Below are 20,001 nucleotides of genomic sequence, written 5' to 3'. Positions count from 1 at the left end.
GGCAGGCTGTTCAACACAACTTTTTCCATTTGCTCTTCACCCAGCTATTGCCATAGGGTAGGGCACAAAGGGACCCCATTTTATTTATAGAGGTAGGTGTCGTTTGCTCAAAATGATTTCTCTAGCAAGTGACAATTAAGCCTGAGGAGTCATGCAGGCCACAGTCTACAAGTTGAAAATGCTTCCAAACCAAAAAACTCTATTAGGACAATATCTGCAATCTACCGAAAATGTCTCATCTTACATGAATTACCTAGCATAATCTTCACAATAACCCTGTGAAGAGCAGTCTCACCATCTCACAGATGAGGAAGCTGAGGCTCAGAGAGGCTAGCTCATGGGTCCAAAGTCATCTGGCTGGTCTGTGGTGGAGTCAGACTCAAGTCTGCCCAACCCAAGTCTATGCTCTTAACCAGGTGTCAAAGCCTCACTCTTAACAGTGTGGCCACTGGGCCAGCAGCACCAGTGTCACCTGGGAGCTAGTTAAGTTGCAGCACTGACCTCCCACCAGGCTGGAGTCAGAATCTCCAGTTTGGTGAGACCCCAGGTGACTTGCATGCACCGTCATTTGAGAAGGACTGGGGCACCACTACTTGTTGGGTTTACCACACCTTTCCCGTGCAGGCTTGAACAACCAAGGCCCCTTCCTGGGCCATATATATTTCTGAAAATATTCAGAAGTGCCCGAAAAAAGAAATGAGTCCAATGGCTTGGGTTAATTCCCCAGAAGAATATCTCACTGGTTTGATGATTTTGAGATATCACAGCTAAACGAGCACTTACAGAGGCTCAAGCAGAGCCATAAAACAGTGAGAAGGGTACATTTACACTCGGAGAAGAATCTGATGGTGCTGTGAATTACAGTGGGTCAAGATTATTTCGTCTCCACTTAGAGGAAGCTTTCAGGCCGAGTGGCTTAGATATAAAAGCATTCGCCTTAATGCTCCAGGTGAAAGGCATGACAACTGCGTTGCTTGGTGCCAATTATGTTTATGGACTTGTCCCCAGGAGTGCTAGGAAAACGTCGCCGTTGGTGCTGACATATTGGCAGTGGTGGGCTGTTTAGTGGGGTTCTCTTTTGAAGACTCATTATTGATATACCCCGTCACATTCTGCGACTCTGTCCATCATTGCAAGTCTATCAGGGATGGTTTTTGTGTAGGAACCCTGGAAAACGGGAGTAGCTCAAAGGCTGTACTTCTGAAACCACTGTGCATACAAGCCTCCCGGAGTCCTGTCCCAGATTCAACTCCGGTCTGGGCTGGGGCTGCTGCTGCCCTAACAAGCTCCCAGGGGATGCCACCGCCACTGCTGCTGGTGAGAAGAGCATGGGTGTCGGCATCAGATGGGTGCAAGCTCTGAGCTTGACTCGACTCTGACACTTGGCAGCTGAGTGATGTTGAGCAAGTTGCTTAACCTCTCTGAACTTCAGCTTTCTCATTATAGGATCACTCCTGCCTTTTAGGGCTTTTATGAAATTTAGGGCTAATATGTGTAGATTTTTCTTCCCAGTCCCAGGGGAAAGGGGTGAGATTCATTCTCCTGTATCGCCTTCACTGCAGGTTCAGCTGAGACCCATTTTTCTTTCCTAAAGTAGCGAATTCTCTTATTTCAGGTCCAGGTTTCTCAGCCTCAGCACTATTAACATTTGGGGCTCGATCATTCTTAGTTGTGCGGGGAGCTATACTGTGCACCGTAGGATGTTTAGCAGCACCCTGGTCATTAGCACCACCTCTCTGACTTGTTATCCAAACATTATTTGCAAACATGGCCAAATGCCCCTGGAGCCGGAAACTGGGAAGCACTGTTCTAGCAGTAATTCATTAGTGTTTCATTCAACACATGCTGAAAACCTAGTCTGGGCCAGATCATTCACCAGGAATATATTGCTATTAAGACAAACAAGGGCTTTGACCTTGGAGGCCCAAGAGGATGGAGACTTTATCCTTTTGGAGTCTCAGTCTCCTCAACTGTTAAATGGGTACAGTCAGGCTGCTGACCTAGAGTGGCTAGGGAGATGAAATAAGACTTGCAAATGCCTGGCCCTAGGGTCCAGGTAAGTCAGTGGCAGCAGGTATGATGAGCCTCGTAAACGAATGTGGGTGCTTGGGGAGGGGTGAGTGTAGGCAAGGACAGCTGGAGCTGGAGGGGCAGAGAGAAGCCAGGAGGCCTGGGCTATGCTGGGCCCTGGAGGAAAGTGCACAGGAGAAGCACGCCAGGGGAAAGGGTGCTACAGGGAGAGCCAAGGGCAGCAGGACGATGGGATCCAAACGGGAAAGGATAGAAGGAGGGAGAGATGGTAGGAGAGCCATAGAGTGAGTGACAGGGAGGGATGGAAACAGGAGAAGCACAGAGAAAAAGACAAGACAGACAGGCACACGCATTTTGGTTATAAAGGGTTAAAGCAGGAAACAAAGGCCACCTGCCAGGAGAGTACAGTGCCACCTAGCTCTGCCCCCTCCCCCCCAGGGCCCTCTGCAGAGGGACAGGGACGGAGCACCCGCACCGCAGCCATGATGGGAAAGAGGCTTCAGTGTCTCAATTTCCATGGGGTTATTACAGTAATCGTGGTGACAATATTTGTAAGAAGATGGCAGAGGGGACCATTAAAGGCTATTGGCGCAGCCCTGGGTGCCCTGACCCAAGCGAAGTGCAAACGAACTCGAGCTGAGAACATTTGCCCAATCTGACCGAGCAGCTCTCGGAACCATCCTGCAACACGCTGCAAGTCAGCAGCACGAGAACGCGGACTTGCAGCCCAGAGCAGTAACGTTCCCAGGCTGCTACCGAGAGGCAGCCACTGACTCCAAAAAACTGTTTTGGATCATATAAGGTCATGCTTGCTACATTTAAAATACAATAACATCTCAAGCACGTCACACCGTGAACCTTTTATTTTATTAGAAACTATCAGAAGAACGGCCGAGGACCTGTGCCTGCAGATGTGATGGTCACGTTACCGGTTCCACAAAGATCTTCCACAGCTCCTGCAGCACACAGAGAAAGGAGAGACGTCCCAGAGGCACAAATGAGGAGTCACAGTTTCATAAAGCGATGTAATTAGCAAAGAACAAACACGTGAGCCCAGGGCAACATGCAGACTACTGCAGGAGTGGGGCACTCCGGGCTGTTCTCTCTGCTTCACCGTGGAAGGGAAGCCGGATGGGTAAGGCCCAGCATGCATCCGGGAGGCATCAGGACGCCCCAAGATCAAAACAGACCAGAGAACGGCAGCAAGTGGCCACAGTTTCTCCATTTAGGGAGGGCTTTAGTGCCCTGTACCACAGCTCCCGAATTTAGAAGCAGTTTATTTTCTTGGCCACAGGTGAGGAGGTACAACCACACACTAGATTCTTGGTGGAAATTTCACATCCTGTTAGCTGTCTCCTGGGAGGCCGACAAGCATCAGGGTACTGGGCAGGGACCAGGCTGCCCAGAGGTGGCACAGCAATAAATGGAAGCAGAACGTTGGACGGGAAAGAAGACTGATAAAATTCATTTGAAATAAGGTTTTGGAGAAAAACTCTAGGAATCGTCTGGATACCAGAAAGATGAACAAGTGGATCCTCGCGCAAATCAGGGCTTACACATTGCTGGAGGCCAAAATGATACAACTAAGCTGTCCTACTTTGGGCACATCTTGATGGGCAGGGCTCTTTGGAAAAGGCAGTAATTCTGGGAAAAACAGAAGGCACCAGGAAGAAAAGGGACAAATATGAGATGGACTGACTTCATAAAAGAAGCCACAGGCATGAGGAGGGCTGAGCAGTGCCACTGAGGACAGGACACTGTGGGCATCATGCATTCACAGGGTCCCCGGGAGTCAGAGCCCACTCAGCAGCATGTGAACACACACACACACCTTCTTGCAACGGCAACCACACAAACGCCCTGCTGCGCTTACTTCTGGAGCAGGAGAGTGGGAGGGAGGACCCTGTGTGAGCCTCCTTCCCGCCTTTCCTCCTTAGAGCCAGGCCCGGGTCTCCACAGACCCAAAGAAAGGGAGGCCACAGCTAAAAGGCAGAGTATAAAAGATATAAATTCTGGGGCTTTGGACTTCTGTGAATCCAGCTCCTGGAAATGTTACAGAATTTTCAAGGGTAATTTTGACTTTTCAAATTTTCTCCAAGGGCTGGGTTTAAAATAGCACTTGAAGCCATGTGGCTCTGCGGTGCCCTGGCCGAGTGACCTGCTGTGGTAGTAACTGAGACAGTGATGAAATGGGCTCAGCATAACACGTGGCACAGGTACTGTTACCAGGATAACATAAGAGGCGGAATCTGGCAGGATCCCATTGTGCAGGGTCAGGAGGGTCATCGGTGCCTAGTCTGAAAGGCCAGCACCTTTCCTCCATGAAGATGTGACCATAAGCACCCGAAGTCCCTGTATCAAGACCTCCAACCCAACCAAGTGCCGCTCTCTGACTTCCTGCGCCCCAAACGACCTCCCCCCTCGGGCCTGCTTCCTCTGGTGTCTCAGCTGCCACAGGGACAGAACGTGCTACAAAGCTGATCATTCACCTGGCAGGCTCAGCCCTGGACGTGGCGACTGTTAAGAGCAGGGTGGGAACCCGCCATGGGCTTCACTAAAGAGAACACTTTGCCCAACTCAGCAGCATCGTACCGGGGCAACAGTGGCCCCAAGGCAGGTGGCCGCACCTACCAGCTGCCGGATGCGCTCATACACGAGGTACTGAGGGAAGGAGGCTTCCAGCGGCTCCACCGTAAAGCGTAGCTGGCCATCCCTGTGCTTCTCCAGCTGGTGCAGGGAGGAGTGGAAATGGTCATAGGCTTCACACGTGACGTCCAGGTGACTCAGAGTGAAGTTCAGCCTGCAAACAAGTGGCCAGCATTCTGCCCATCACCACTGGGAGGGTCTGATAATTCTCTCACAACCTGCCTTCCTGCTGCCTCTGATCTCATCCATGCCTCAGAGTTTTCACAGGGTGGGTACTGTGTGCTGAGCTTCTATGTGCACTGCCTCTCCGAGTCTATAGGACAGCCTGGAAGGTGGAATTTCACCTCCATCTCACAAGTGTGGAAACTGAGCCTCAGAGAGGTGAAGTCATGCGCTCAAGGCAACACCACTGCCCTGAGGGGCGACCACTGGTGCAGGAGTGGACACAGACCAACACCCAAGGTTGGGGCTCTGTGTGTGTGTCTGCTCACCCTGCCGTCACCACCCAGCACAGATCTGGGCACGGCTTGCTCATGACTCTTTGTATGATGAATGGCTAGAGGGGGGTGCAGAGGCCTGTGACAACCTGGTGGGCAGAGAGAATGCTTCCGGGAAGCTGGTGGGGTTGGGGAGGTTTTGGAGGGCGACTTCAGAAACGAGTCCTCACAGAGCATCTCCAGTGGGGCCACTCACACCTTTCCACACCTTTCCATACCTTGGTGGGCGACACAAGTAATGTGAAATCTGAACCCTCTGCCTCTTTCCCTGTCCCCCCCAAATCTTCCATTATGAAAAACATCAGATATAAAAAGAGCGAGAACAGTATATGAACTGCCTAGCTTCAGCCACTGTCACCTCTGCTCCCTTCCATAGATTAAAAAGAAAATGCCAGACATCATAGTTATTTCTTCCATACATACATCTGTGTGCATTTAAAGGCCCTTTTTGCTTAAAACATATTCAATGCTAATTCTTTACCACTAACTGTCTCGTCAGTATGCAACTTTCCCTGACCATCTCAATGTTTTCCTTCCTGGTCTATAAAACTAGGACTCGGGTGAGGTTCACGTGTTGCCCATGGTCACATGGGCCTTGCAGGCAGTCCTAGGTCAGGGGTGTCAGTCTCTTGTTCACCGGGGGCCACATCAGCCTGCGGCTGCCTTCGAAGGGCCTAATGTAATTTTAGGACTGTGTAAATGTAACTACTCCTTAACTAGGTGCAAGGAGCTCAGTGCTGCTGGGTGAAAACAAGGTGCCGGGCTGGATGAGACAAGGTGGAGGGTTGGATTTGACCCATGGGCCTTGTGTTTGCCACCTGTGTCCTAGACACTACCAGTATAAACAACAAGTGGGTGGCTTTGAACAGAGCTGTGATCACTTCCATAGGGTGAATTTCTAGATGCTGAATTGCCGGGTCAATAATTCCATTCGGTTTTATGGCTTTTAATACATATTCCAAACTGCCTTCAGAAAAGCTAGAGAAAATTGTGCACAGAGTGCCTGGCACTGCATCTATTATAAGATGAACACTCCATCAGTAGGAGCCCGAATGTCTTAGGATATTCAAGCAGAAACGTCCTGGAGGGGCTGTGTCTGCAGCAGGGAGACCTGGGGGACTCAAGGAGACAGAGGGCGTCCCAGAGGAAACGTTCAGAAAGAGCAGAGGCCCTTAACAGAGTACGGTGTCCATGTGGCTCCGCTCTGGGGCATGGCCTGCACGCAGGTCCTCGACTACTGACTAGCTGTCCCTTGGACGTCTCTTCCATCTGAAGAAAGGTAACGGCAGTGCCTGCACACAGGCGGGGTGGGCATGTGGATGAAATTGAAAGGAAAGGACACACAAAGGGTGTCCTGACAGTCTCAGGGACACTACCCCGACACCTGCAGAAGGCGAGAGACCTGCTCTCGGGAACACTGGCACGCCCCCCCCGGCACGGAGCTCACCTCTTCTCCACAGAGAGAATGGCTGTGCAGGCGTTTTTCAGCTTGTGAGCGAGCCGGAAGAGCGTTTTAAACAGAGCATCAGTTAAGTCATCGTCATAAAACACTGTGGGGAAGAAAAAGGGCACAAAGGGAAAACATACAGATAGCAGAGAAATCCATTCCTCAGAGGTCCACACGGGCACTGTGGACTGAACCCTTATAAACATGGCAGCAACAGCCCTCAGAATTGACATGCACGTAGACACGCAGGATGTCCTTGGAAGATGCCTCTAACATGTGGAGAACTCTGCAGTGGCAGAGACACTGCACTTGGCTACACGTGGTGAGGACACCAGCTATGAGGGGAGGGCATTCTTACCTTCGGCCGCAAGCATTATGGTGGTGTGGCTGTACAGGTCGGAGATGTCTTCTTCTGACCAGCTGAAGGGGACGTCAGGATCTGTGAAGAAGGAAAAAAGGCTATTCTGTGCTCCCTCCTTTCTCACTGGGAGACTGACTGAAAGAGGCTTCAGGAGAAGAAATGGGGTTGGGCTGCGGTGTGGGGGGCACTGTCAGGCAGCCCCAATCCCCAGGGCCCAGTTTCAGGGACAGGGCTGCCCCTGCAGAGACCTACAGTGAACGAGGTGCCCTTTCTGCTAGAGGGCAGCTGCAGTCAGCGAAGGGCAGGCAGATTTTGGTCTCACCCTTTGCCTTTCTAAGTAGCCTGTGCAGAACATGATCTGTACCTGTGTCCATGGCTCCTGACCTCTGACCAATCTGGGTTTTAGGTTCCACGCTAGAATGGTTTCCTCAGAGGATGGCTGGGGAGGTGACAGGACCTAAGATATGCTACATGGTTGGTAGGTGACAGGAATTCAACAAGCAATGATCTTCTCCACTTGATGTCTTACATGGAAAAGAAGTTTTCATGCAAAGAAGAGCAAGTGTACAGGTGTGAAACAGTTTGTATAAGGAATTTAGAAAACCCTCACCCAGGGTCCTAGAGCCATGTGGCTCCCTGCTGTGGGCAGGGGGCAGGGCATCAAGTGCAGGTGGTTGCCCAGCACCACTGTTTGCAGAGAAGTGGTCCAAGCCCTGGTACCTGAGACTTGAGTTCACACCCTGACCCTGCCAAGCACCAGCTGCACAGCCCTGGGTAGGCATCTACCCCGAGCATCAGTGTTCCATCATTATTCAAGGATTATTGTAGCTACTGTACAGTGACACTGTGAGGTCTGAATAACATGAATGCAAGTGTTCATGAATGCAGCAGGTGCCCAAGAATGACATCTGTCACTTTCAGCTCATAGAGAGAACTTGCTGTGAGCTGTGGACTGTGGCAGCAGCTGGGACTCTGCTGTCAGTCAAGGCCACAAGGCCAATGGCCTTGAGATGTTACCAGGAACCAATGAATCAAATGGGATATGAGAGGAAGACACATACCTGTGCAGAGGTTGTCTTTCAGCCAGTCCAGTTCTCTGACCTTAACTACACTGCCTGTAAAATATAAACAAAGAACTTTCCAAACTCTACAATTAGGAGAAAAGAGAAACTTCACACTGTAGACCAAAATCCACCCATCTATCCATCCTCTCACCCTTCTGGTATCTTCCCTCACTCCTTCCTATCCACGCATCTTCCCATTCTTCCCACTCATCCATATATATCCTCTCTGTCTTCTACCCAACCAACCATCCATCCAGCATTTTTTGAGTGCTAAGTACCAGGTCCTATGTCGAACACAGGAAATACAAAGATTTATGAGACATGTGCCCAACCTTGGGGACCACAGCTGAGAGACTGGCAAGTTATCAGACACAGACAAAGCAGCTTGGTCATGGCAATGTTAAAGGCGTGTGTCCGGTGCATAGGGGAGAGAGGAGCTTGTGTCTGATGATGGGGGGGCATGTCAGGAAAGGCCCAGAGAAGGCGATTCACACCTGCTTCTTCCTTCCTGTCCTTCCTGACTGATTCCTACACACTGGGCATTCAACAAAGGTAACGGCAGCAGTCAGGCTCACAGCAAAAGGCTCACAGAAAAGGCCCACAGCAAAAGGCTCACAGAAAAGGCCCCTGCCCTCATTTGGCATGTGGTCTAACGGGATGGTAGACACCAGCCAACCAGTCACATAAACAAATTTCAAATGCAACAGTTCAAGGTGTCATGAGTGTCTGTTACAGGGCTGTGACCACATCTGGAGTTCTGAAGACCTAAGCATAATCAGGAACCAATAGGAGGAAGAGGGAGATAAGACCATTCCAGGCAGAGGGAACAGCAACTGCACAGGACCAAGGGAAGGAGAACCTCCAGCAAGGCCTGGAGGGCTGGAGTGGAGGAACCACTCGTGTGCAGGGCTACAGACAGGCAGGGCCAGACCCTGCAGGATCTCAGACAAGCAAAGGAATTCAATTCAGTCTGTGCTCTGAGAACAATGGGAAATCTCTCAAAAACTTTGGTAGCTGGAATGCCCTGATCTGAATCTGGAAAAGTGCCCCAGGCTGCTCAGAGGAGGAAGGTCTTGACAGGCAGTCCGGTGAGGAGCTGGCTGCTGGCATACAGCACTTAAGCTTATTCCTACAGGTGGTGCAGAACCTGAAGATCAAGCAGTTGGTGGGGCAGGGGAAACATTCCAGACAGAGGAAAGAGCATGTGAAATGAGTTCCTGGCTCACTGGATGCAGAGCTGGAGCAGGACTGCTAGCAGAGGAGGCAGGAAAGGCAAGCAGGAGCTGGACCAGGAGGTTTGGGAGCCAGAGGAAGAGCTTGGACCTCACCCCTTGAAGGGGCCAGGCTTGCATCTAGACAGGTCACTCGGGATGCTACATGGATGGCAGCATGGTCAGACAGGGAGCTAGGTGATTGGGCAGGGGGCCACTACGATGTCCAGGAGGGATGGGGCTGAAGTAGAATGTGGTGGTGGCTGTGGGAAGGGGAGATGATGCCAGGAGAGAATCATGGAGGATGTGAAGCTCTGAGAAGCTAAGACTATGTCTGCTCCCTGCATTCATCTTGGTGTAGATGGAAGTGGGGGAACCCCATCTCTCAGGGTCACCATCTGGGGTATTTGTCCCACTTGCCAAGGATACCTCCCTCCCAGGTGGAAGACCTGCTGGGCCTCACCTCCAGAGGCAGTCAGGTGGCTGTTGAGGGCAATATTTCGCTGGCACATGGCTAAGAGATCTGCACCGACATCTGGAATGACAGAGGGAGTGACATAAAGCATCAGCCATTATGACACTTTTATCTCTGAACTTTTGCCTGGAGAGAGCTGGTATCAACAGCATGATGACAGAAATGTGCAAAAACAAGGTCACCTGAAGGCTCTTTCTAGTAAACTTTTCTTTAAATAAGAGATGATCATCCTAGCGGAGACACTGTGCATGCCAGAGGGAAGGGCACGAGCTCCCCTTTTCTACATTTTGTGAGCTTACGAACCTGCACGGCACTTCTCCCAACCCATCCCAAGTGTTTCTAACAACCCCGTGACCTGGTATCATGGTTCCCATCTCACAGAGAAAGAGACTCAAGGAAAGTCATGTAACTGCTTAGAGCAAGGGCTGGGATCCCAACCCAGGTTATGTCTGACTCCAAATCGAGGCCCACTCTTTGACACCACAGAAAACTGACCAGAATTAGAAGGGTGTTCGGCTGAGATTAATGGATATGCACAGCAGACTCAAACAGGCTGGAGGCATGCTCTCCTGTGCACGATTCACTGCCAACTGCACCTTCCCCCAGCTACCTGCCACTCTGACCAGGTGGGGAGTCCTATCATTTCAGCAGAACTGAGTTGCAGTGCAGTGAATCCTTGCTGTAGGGGGTGAGGGGAGGTAGAGGGGACAGTGATTTTCCAAAAAATTAATTTTTAATTAAGAGAACTTATGTGTGGAAGGTACAGAAAAGCCTTGTTAATGACACTTGCCTGTTCACTGTGGCTGTGATGTCCCCATCCCACCCGCTGTCTCTATTCCATGGACCATGCAGAGCCTGGTAAAGAGGGACAGCTCCCTGCTCACAAGTGGACCCACTGATCCCTTCTCCTGGGCCACTGGGTAGAGAGAATATTGATGGTGTGTGCCTGATAGCACATTCAGAAGTTTTTAAGCCTCTACAATAGTTCTGTCAAAACAGATCTTGTGTGGGATTGTCACCCATGAAACAGCTGAGTGGCAGCTCTGGCTGAGTAGAGGTGGGAGCCTGGAGCCCTGGGGCTGTTCCCCCACCCCTTATCACATATGATCTTGGCCAGTCATTTGACCTTAGCCTCAATCTATCCACTTGGACGAAGGGATGATAACACGCTCCCTGGCAACTGCCCAGGGTCACTGTGAAGTTACGAGCAGGTACTGATGTACATGAAAGGCTTTGCTAACCATAATGTGCCATCCAAGTGCATGCTCTCTTCTTCGTGTTGGTAAATTGCTCTCAGGCATAAGACAACTTGATTTCATCCTGCTATTAGGCACTAGGCATAGAACACAGCTCTTGGATGTTGCACTGTGGTTTGTCTCTGGGAAGGGCTCACTGGCAATCTACATGAAATTGTCAAGGAGTGTCAAACAGGGTGGTTACCTGCAGGCTCCTGACAGTGGTTAACTCAGAATATCTGAAAAGTGTGTCTGAAGCACAGGGAATCCCTGGCTTCCTCTTTCCTATCTCAGGAGCAGCCCAGGAAAATGTGAACTAAGAATCAACGAAATGCCATCCCCCTCAGCAGATACCATTTTTGACTAGTACATATTAAAGATTTAAAACATAATACTAATATTTCCCTAATGAGATAACACTCTCATAAACTGTTAACACTCTTCCTATAAGAACACGTTGGGAAGTTTGGAGTTTAGGTGACAGTACCAGGCTCCTGTCAGTTTGCTGGTTTTCATCAAGTACGGTTATGTAAGATAACTGTATTAAAGGGAGCTGGTGAAGGGTACGTGATAGTTTCTGTACTCTTTTAGCAACTTCTGGTGAGTCTGATACTTCAAAATTAACAATTAAAAGGGAAGTCAGTTGGCAATACAGATCAAAAACTTAAGAAAGGTCACACTCACTCCTAGGAACCTTGTCTAACAATGAACAAAGGTGCTCACTGCAGTGCAGCTGACAAACGCCAACCCAACCAAAACACTCCTGGGGCAGCCACAATGCCCACCCAAAGAACAATGGGAAAAAGAGAAGAAATATCACTTGGTCAAGAAAATCCTATTCATAAATAATTTTCAATGACATGGGAAAATACTCTCAAAAATATTTCTCACTATTTTTGGAGGACACAGTACTGAATACAACCAGTCTGACAGCAGCTATTGTTTGGGAGTATGTGTACACTAAGGAAAAGAAAAAAGATTATGAAAGAAATAAGAGTCAAAATACAGATTCTAAAACATGCTCTCCAAGGACAACAACCTGATTTGTTTTATTCACTCCTGGATCTCCTGCATCTAGAACCAGGTCCAGCACATAGTAGGTGCTCAATAAACTACATATGCTTGACTGAACTGGAGGATTCTAAAATTATGAGTAATTTCTATTTGCTGTTCTCCATAGGTTTTCCACTAAGAGTACGCAAAGTTTCTGTAATCTGGAAAAAAACAACAAGCTTGTTTTTAAGCCATACACAAGGCACATTCTTTGTGGTTTCTGAGATATTTGTTCTTTCATGGGGGTGTGATCAGAGGTACCCCCAGCAGAGCCGCTTCTGAAGCAGAAGCGGGTGCTGCGACCAGCCACCAAGGACTGGGTGTTGTTGGGTCATTTTGACATTGAGAAAACAGCGCAGAAAACCAGGGAACAGAATAGCAAAATCATTAGCAGCCAATGTTCTATTTCCATTTCAAACTCACTTCTTACACAGTCAGTACACGCTCTGTGAAGAGATGACTTCCCCAGAGCAGAGGTTGTGGGCGTTACCTGTACAATACACGGTCTGTGCCACTGTGGCTGCGATGATGCTGGTGAACCCCGTGCCTGCCCCGAGCTCCAGCACAGTACGCCCCTGGAAAAGGTCCCATTGGAACAGGATGTAGTCGGCCAGGAACAGGGCACCACGCCACACCTGGGGGGAGATTGACAGAGAATGACAGGTAATGTGAGACTCTGGGGAGACCCTTCAGGGTCACAGGTAGTGGACGAGACCTACCCACCTGCTTGCCAACATCATCCAGGGGTGTGGCCATGGTGTGTTCTGGACAGGATGGAAATCAAAAGAGAAAGGGCCACTGTGAAAATGGGGATGGATATAACACAGATGAGGAGCATGGCAATCTGCAGGCATGGTGGGACAGGCACTGGGGCCGAGAATCTAAGGAGCAGCAGAAACTCAAGCTGTGCTACCCGCTGGGAAGGGACATCTGAGCATCACTCACAGGCCAGGTGGCAGGGCTCACTCTCAGATAGCTGGATCTCTCTGCCCCACAGTCTGAAGACCAGAGTCACAGTAGGCCAACCTAATCAAACAGTGCACACTCAAATTCCTCTTTTTATGTTTAGTAACTGCCTACTAAAATTGGCACATTTCTGTTGTGATCAAAGAGATGCTTATAACAATCACAACTCATCCCCAAATATTTCCTTACACTTCGAACCACAAGAGAAGTTAACAAAATAAACTCTGAGCTGTATATCCTTTTTTAGGTGAAGAGAAGTACGTAAAATGTATTCTGAAGCACAAAATGTTTGGATAAAATCTGGTGGTGGCAGTTGGGGGAAGAGAATAGAAATATGAGATCAAGGAGAAAAATGAATGAGGGCAAGCACTTTTGCTGTTAAATAAGAAGTGGCTCTTACATTTAAAGTGAGATGGTGATGGCTATCAAACTTAAACACACACACAACACATGCATAGTAGGGTAGCTTCTCATGCTTACTGGACTTGCAAGAATCAGACCATAAGCTCACAATGAACAGGAGGCGGGACTGAGGGACCTAGAAGGGGAGGAGACAGCAAGGTTGGAAGTAATGTGGGTGATGCTCCCCTCCATGAGGGTCTGCCCTGGGAGGTGAGATGGGCAGTCTGCATGTTACTTATTTTTGGTCCCCTTAAGCACTTAAGGTATGAGCACCTCTTGGTCACAAGGGAGCTGCCATGTTTACAGATGAGTGCCATTTCTTCAACTGAGATCCAGGACTTAAAGCCAATTGCTCTGCCTGGTGCTCACCTGAAGCAGCAGCTGTCTGTCCCCAAGCCAGGTGAGAAACTGGTTGCATGTATTCCTCCTGGGAACCCAGGCCACTGCTCTGAGGGTTACCCCAGAACAAATCTGATGAGATTTCTGTCCTTCAAGCAGATTTAGAATCTGATCCCTGAATAAAAGGTTCTTAATGCACTGCCCACAGCATCTTGGCTGGTTTTGACACTGTGGTTTGGAAGAAGTCACTTTTAGTAAAAACACGCTTTCAGAAGGACTTCAGATTGCTAAAGCCCAACATGTACCCACTTGCTTTGAAACTAAGGCAAAAGTTCCATCAAAACACCAGTACTGAGTCCCTCGCGGGACACTTATTAGACAGACGCCTTCCCAATTCAGGCCTGGGCTGCGGGGATTTTACATTACCTGATCTTCACAATGGCCATGGTGGTTATCACCACCCTGTTTCACAGATGAAGACACTGAGACTGGCTGAGGCTTGGCATTATGCCTGTAAAAGTCACAGGGAAAGGGCACCTTCTCCAAGCCAGACACTGTGCTAAATGCTTTGCCAGTAAGATTCCACTTAGCCTTCAAAACCACCCAGTGAAACAGGCTGAAGTGCTGGCTTAAAGATGAGGAAACGAGGCTGGGGAAATGGAGCAGGCCACCCCGGGTCACAGAGCTGGCAACTGGAAAACACAGGAGTTCAAGTCAGACTGCCTGCTGTTCGCCTTCCTCTCCTTCCAGAAGGCAGAAATGTTCCTTTCTCAGCAGGGAAGGACCTGAATGGGTGCCCAGGGATACAGTTTAAAACACAGGGACTCACCTTGCAGGCTGAAGGCTTGTGTTGGGGTTGGGGTAAGTAAAGAGGCCTCACGAGTCCTCGCTTTCATAGTCCTTCTCCAGACCCTCAGTGTCAGCGGCCCCACCCCTGCCCCATCCGTCTTCTCCAGACCTGCAGCCCCTGCACACTCCCTTCATGTGGGCCTCCTGCAGTCCTTCCCTCAAGTCTGCCTGGCCCAGCGTCCTTGGAGTCCTCTGCTCCCCAATCCCAGGATCTCGGTCAAACGTGGTCATTTTTTCTAAGGGGGTTCTATGCACATTAAGTTTTGCCTTCCAGCTGTATTCAAGGGGTTGATTCCCTTTATAGGGACTGAGCTCAGACAGACCTGTGTGGGAACAGGTTTTGTCACATTCTAGCCGGGTGACCTGAGTCACTGAATTCCTCAGAGGCAGAGCCACAGTTTGCTTTTTAAACAAAATATAGAAATAACATCCCCACCTCATTCATGGGCTTAGCTGTGTCCCTAACCCGGGCTGGGGTGGGGCAGCACTCCTGCCCCAGTGGAAAGTCAGTTTGTATTAAATAATTCTGGTAGCATTGTAAGGACAGAAGGGCCCAGCCTGATGACCACAACCATGAGAAACTCCAGAGTTAGCTAATGCAGTGAGACAAATTGTTTTAGAATCTGATCCGGATCCTGCCACTGTGAGGGTCGTCTCCAGACCTGCTGGAAACCAGACTTGCTTTCTCAGCCAGTCTCCCTTCTCCCTGCTCAAATCAGTTCCCAGGAATTAAAGCTGACAGTATTTCACATTGATTGAACACCTATTATGTGCCAGGTACTGAGATGAGAGCCTTACGCATGCCATCTCTCTTACTTAGCTCCTCACAACCGGAGGAGGTTATACCCATTTTACAAAGAAACTGAGCTCTGGGAGGTTGAGGGAATTGCCCAGTTCACACAGCCAGTGGACAAGGCACTTGGCACCCAATAGCCTGAGTTCCAGCCCTTCCCCTTCAGAGTTCTCTTTGGGTCTCAGTTCCTGTACCTATGAGGGAAACTGATCATAATTTACTTTGAACCTTGGGTCTGTGGCCTCCTAGCAGGCCCATGAATAAACTTTTTAGGTTTTTGATAATCCCCTGGAAAACAGATTGTCCTTCCCCAGGGAAGTTTTTTTTTTTCTTTTTAAAAATCCGTTTCTCAAATGAGCCCATAACCTGAAAAAAATGACTTTGTTCATGGATCACAGAAAAATGATGGTCATGAGAGTGACATCTCTTTAGCATGCACCCTGTACGAGGTCCTGTAGTAGGCACTTTCTGGGCATTATTTATTAAAATTATCACAAAAAGCCAGGAAGGCCACTTCACAGGTGCAAAAACTGAGGTTCTGGGTGAGCAAGACACTTGCTCGAGGTCACCTGGCCCATGAGGGGCAGAGGTCAGTTCAAAACTCAAGCTCTGCCAGATACCAGAGTCCAAGATCCTGTCTCCTGTGTCACAGTGCTATGGCAGCAGATGAAATAATTACGAGTTATGCTTAAGCTCAAGAACTTGATTACATTTCCACTCTCCACCCTCACGGCAGGTAGGGACTGACTGACAGTGAGCTGAAAAGGAAAGTGAACTTCCAGGTACCAGGAGACAGGGAAATTAGCAGCTGGGGACCAGGCCACACATCAGCCCTTTCCCGTGGGACTTTATTCTTAGCTTGCAGCATAGTAAATCCCCAGAACATTAATCACATGCACACCAGAGGCCACAGACTCATGAAATAACCAAGTCTGCACCTCCCCTCCTTGGGGAGGCCAAGTGAGGACTGAGAGTGAAATGAGCCATCACCGACGCCCCTACCCCCACCTTGAGAACAGAAATTTGCAATGTTCTGATCACATGATGTGGGTAAAAACATGGGCTGTGGTGTCAGACAGACCTGGGTATGAGTTGTGGCTCAGATAAGCCCCTGCACCTGAGGCTCTTTTCCCTCAGCATCTGAGCCACTGTTCCCTCCTCTTGGAAATGGGAATACTCCTCACGAGAAAGGCTGTGAGGATCAGAAATAATCCACGGAACACACAGAACAAGGTTCTGATGTGAATTCCATGCCTGGTACTCGTTGGTACTGGCAGGACAAGGATACCAAGTGTCCCAATGGAGTGGTCTCAAACACAGCCTGCCTGGTGCCAGCAGGCACTCAGTAACTGCCAGTTCAATAGACAGGCAGATGGAGATCAGAGCTGCTATTCTGTCTGTTTTTGAGAGTGCCTCAATGGACTCCGTGCCCCAACCCAGGTCAGTGCACAAGTTCTCAATGAACAGACTCAAACCAGAGCTTCTTTCCCTAAAATAAGCAGTGCTAGGGTGACAAGAGTCCTGGCTGTGGAGACAGATCACATGGATTCAGAACCTTCCTCACTTCCAAGTGGCATGCCTGGCCTTGGGCTTTTCACTTCCTCATCTGTACTCCCCGTCAGAGGGGGCTGTAAAGAATCCATGAGATGACGTAGGTAGACTATCAGAACACAACAGGTGTTTAACTGAATCCTTATCACTCCTGGCATTTCTAGGGATCTGAAATCCTGGCGACACCAAACCCCTCTGTTCCACCCCTATGCCTGGGTGGTGGATGCTCTTGACCCCACCTGCTGATGCCTCTTTTCTACCCTCTTTTTCCTGCTTCTTTGTCACCTCTCCCTCCTCATGGGGCTCCTAGCTCCCAGTTCCCAGTCCATCTGACTGGCCCACAAGACTCCTCCAGATTAATTTGAGATCTACCTCCCTGTTCCTCTGTCACACTGTAGCTCCAGAATCTCTCAGAGGTCCCTACTGCCGGCCAGGCTGGCTGAGTGTTCGACACCCTTTATCCCTGACCCACACCACCAGCACGGCTTCCTGGAGGAGGTGATGACTGCTGGCTGCAATGCCCTAGCCTGGGCCTGAACACAGTGCCAACGCCTGAACACACTGCGACCTGATCAACGCTGCAGTGCTGTCTTAGTGGCAGACTAACAAGACCTTTACTTACCTATTCTGATGATATCATAGGTGCTGTTCTCCTGTGTTTCATCTCCCAGGATGTCATCTTCTTCCTGCGTTAGAATCATGGGATGTACCTTGTCCCTCGGACACCATGCAGGCTCAGAGTCAGAGGCAGCTCGCGGTCTTCTCACAACATCCAAATCCCCATCTTCATCCAGTTGAGCTCCTGCCCCTTCCTGGCCAGTGGCATCAGTACTGGCCTGGAGGGGAAAACCCTCACTGCTGCAGCTACTCCCAGGAGGGGACCCAGGGCTGCCTGTCCCAGCCAGAGACTCCTCTGTGGGAACATCTCTGTAATCGCCACCCTCAGTCCCTGAGTCTATCTGAGAATCTTGGCTCCACACAAGCTTGAAATGGGACAGAAAAACTGCAAGACAAAACACAAAAGGAGAGTATTTCCAGCTGTCTTCTTTTTCTCTTCTTCTCTTTCAGAAAACTTGATTTCTGAAAAAGAGTTTTAAAGGCAGATGGAGACATACTAGTGCCAGCAGAAGAGGCCACTCGATTCAGCCATGACACCGGGGCCACCAAAAGCAGCCACAACTACCACTGAGAGCAGCTTCCATTTGATGAGCATACACAGTGAAGGCACTTGGCCCACATTGTCTCATTTAATCCTCACAGGTACTGTGAAGTCTCTAAACTGAGCCTTAGAAGTTAACTGAGCTGACAAAATGACACAACTTTGAAGGTGGCTGAGGCTGAGGTAAAACTAAACCTAGTTTGCTCAACTCCCTTAAGCTGATGCCCTTCTCACCACAATATTCTACTTCTTAAGGTGTGCAGGACAGGACAAGGATACCAAGTATCCTTCGCCATCTGTTGGCCAGGAAAGTGTCAGTAAGAGAATGTGTGCCAGGAGAGGAAGGCTGGAGGTAGGAGCTACAAGAACTTGAGTGGACAGTGCTAGGCTGGAGTCCTCCATTTTCCCAGGCTGTCTGACCCTGCGCAAGTCACTTATCTGTTCTGGTCTGAGCCTCAGCTTCTCGAATCTGGGAATCCAAATTGAGACATGAAAAAAAGGGAATTATTGGCCATGCCACAATAACAAGCTAATGCATGGTGACCGTAGCTAGGGAGGGTGGCCAGGGAGGGCATGTGTGACATGACATCTCAGGAGCCAGGGCTACGAGGAAAGATATTCTGGTCAGTGAACAGCAAAAGCAAAGGCACTGAGGGATGAAGATGTGTGCAGTGTGTAGGAGGCAGAAAAGAGCAGAAAGTGGCCAGAGAGCAGTAAGGAAGAGGAAAATAACTGTGGACGTACAGACAGGGGCTGGTTTGAGCTGGGCCTTACAGGCCAAGCTGAGGTGACTGATTTTATTGTAATATTATAATAGCAAGGGGAAGCCACTGGAGGGTCTAAATCAGGGCAGTGATGTGATTTGATTTGATTTACACTTTCAGGAGATCCCCTTGGCTTCTGGGGATATGAGTGGGGGAGACTACAGAATAAAAGACAGGGAGCCCTGGTGGGAGGTGCTGGAGGTAGCAAGGGATGAAGTGTGCTGGACTCGGGTAGTGGGGATGGAGGGATGAGGGCAGATGGGGCCCCAGTGTCCTTTCTCCCTTTAGGACTTCAGGCTCCCTGAGGCAAAGCTCCACCCATTCACTTTTGCTTTTCTAGCATCAAGTCTTGGGCCCGCCACAAAGCAGGAACTCAGTAAAGCAGTTTATTCAATGGAAGAAAGGCACTTAAGAAGTGGTGTGACGATAATGGTTAATCCAGTGTTCCCAATATTTTCCCACAAAATGAGTATAAGGAAACAAAATGGGATCCACAGGGTGCTGCGTCCCTCCACACACACCAGGACCTTACCAGGCTGCCCTGTGCTGTTCAGCCGCACCATGAGGTGTCTCTGGTTGGGGGTGTAGAGGTGGACGTCTGAGAGCACAGTGTCGCTTTTGAAGGTGACCTCATCCATGGTTGGGGTGGGAACCAGCTACCATGGCAGGGGCTCCACATTAACCACAGAACTGCAACACCTGAGAGATGACAACAGGTCTTCAGGACAGCAGGTACCGAAGGAGGTAGTTTACAGTAAACATACCCCAGCTAGGGGGTAAACAGCTTTGTATCACCTGGGGCAAGTGCTTTCCTCCTCAATTCTTGTAATTTTTCCTAAAGGAGAACGTCTCCGAGCCTGGGCAAGGGAATAGAATCCAGCTAGAATTGTGTTATTTGTTTGCGCTGTGTTTATTTTCATAGTAGTTTCTTATTTATGGCATAAACTTTTCTTCTCAAACTTTATAGTGAAGATTTTCAAGCAGACAGGAAAGTTGAGGGTAGAGCATATAAACAACCATATACTCACTGGTTAGATCGATTCAATGATGATCAACAGCTTGTCACTTGCGCTCGCTCTGAGACTGAGAGTGAGGAGTTGGGCCTCAGGTCCGTGGCAAGGCTTCAAGACCGGGCTCGCTGCCGGGAGAAACCACCCC

At 49.5% G+C, this 20,001-nt stretch overlaps 1 protein-coding gene across 1 annotated transcript; it reads right to left on the bottom strand.

Moving 5' to 3' along the window:
• Positions 1-2,876: 2,876 nt before the first annotated feature.
• Positions 2,877-20,001, bottom strand: METTL22 (methyltransferase 22, Kin17 lysine). The gene is given in 12 exon segments (XM_037029864.1): positions 2,877-2,987; positions 4,663-4,831; positions 6,622-6,724; positions 6,980-7,060; positions 8,044-8,097; positions 9,721-9,792; positions 12,511-12,655; positions 12,744-12,784; positions 17,543-17,923; positions 19,376-19,487; positions 19,490-19,542; positions 19,872-20,001. Coding segments are annotated over 11 exon segments (1,227 nt in total). The 5' UTR covers positions 19,523-19,542; positions 19,872-20,001; the 3' UTR covers positions 2,877-2,951.

The sequence above is a fragment of the Sturnira hondurensis genome, unplaced genomic scaffold, assembly GCF_014824575.4.
Source record: "Sturnira hondurensis isolate 20B ecotype Veracruz unplaced genomic scaffold, ASM1482457v3 Scaffold0020579, whole genome shotgun sequence".
Lineage (NCBI taxonomy): Eukaryota > Metazoa > Chordata > Mammalia > Chiroptera > Phyllostomidae > Sturnira > Sturnira hondurensis.
Note: the sequence above shows the minus strand (reverse complement) of the source record. Positions and strands in the feature narration are given on the sequence as shown.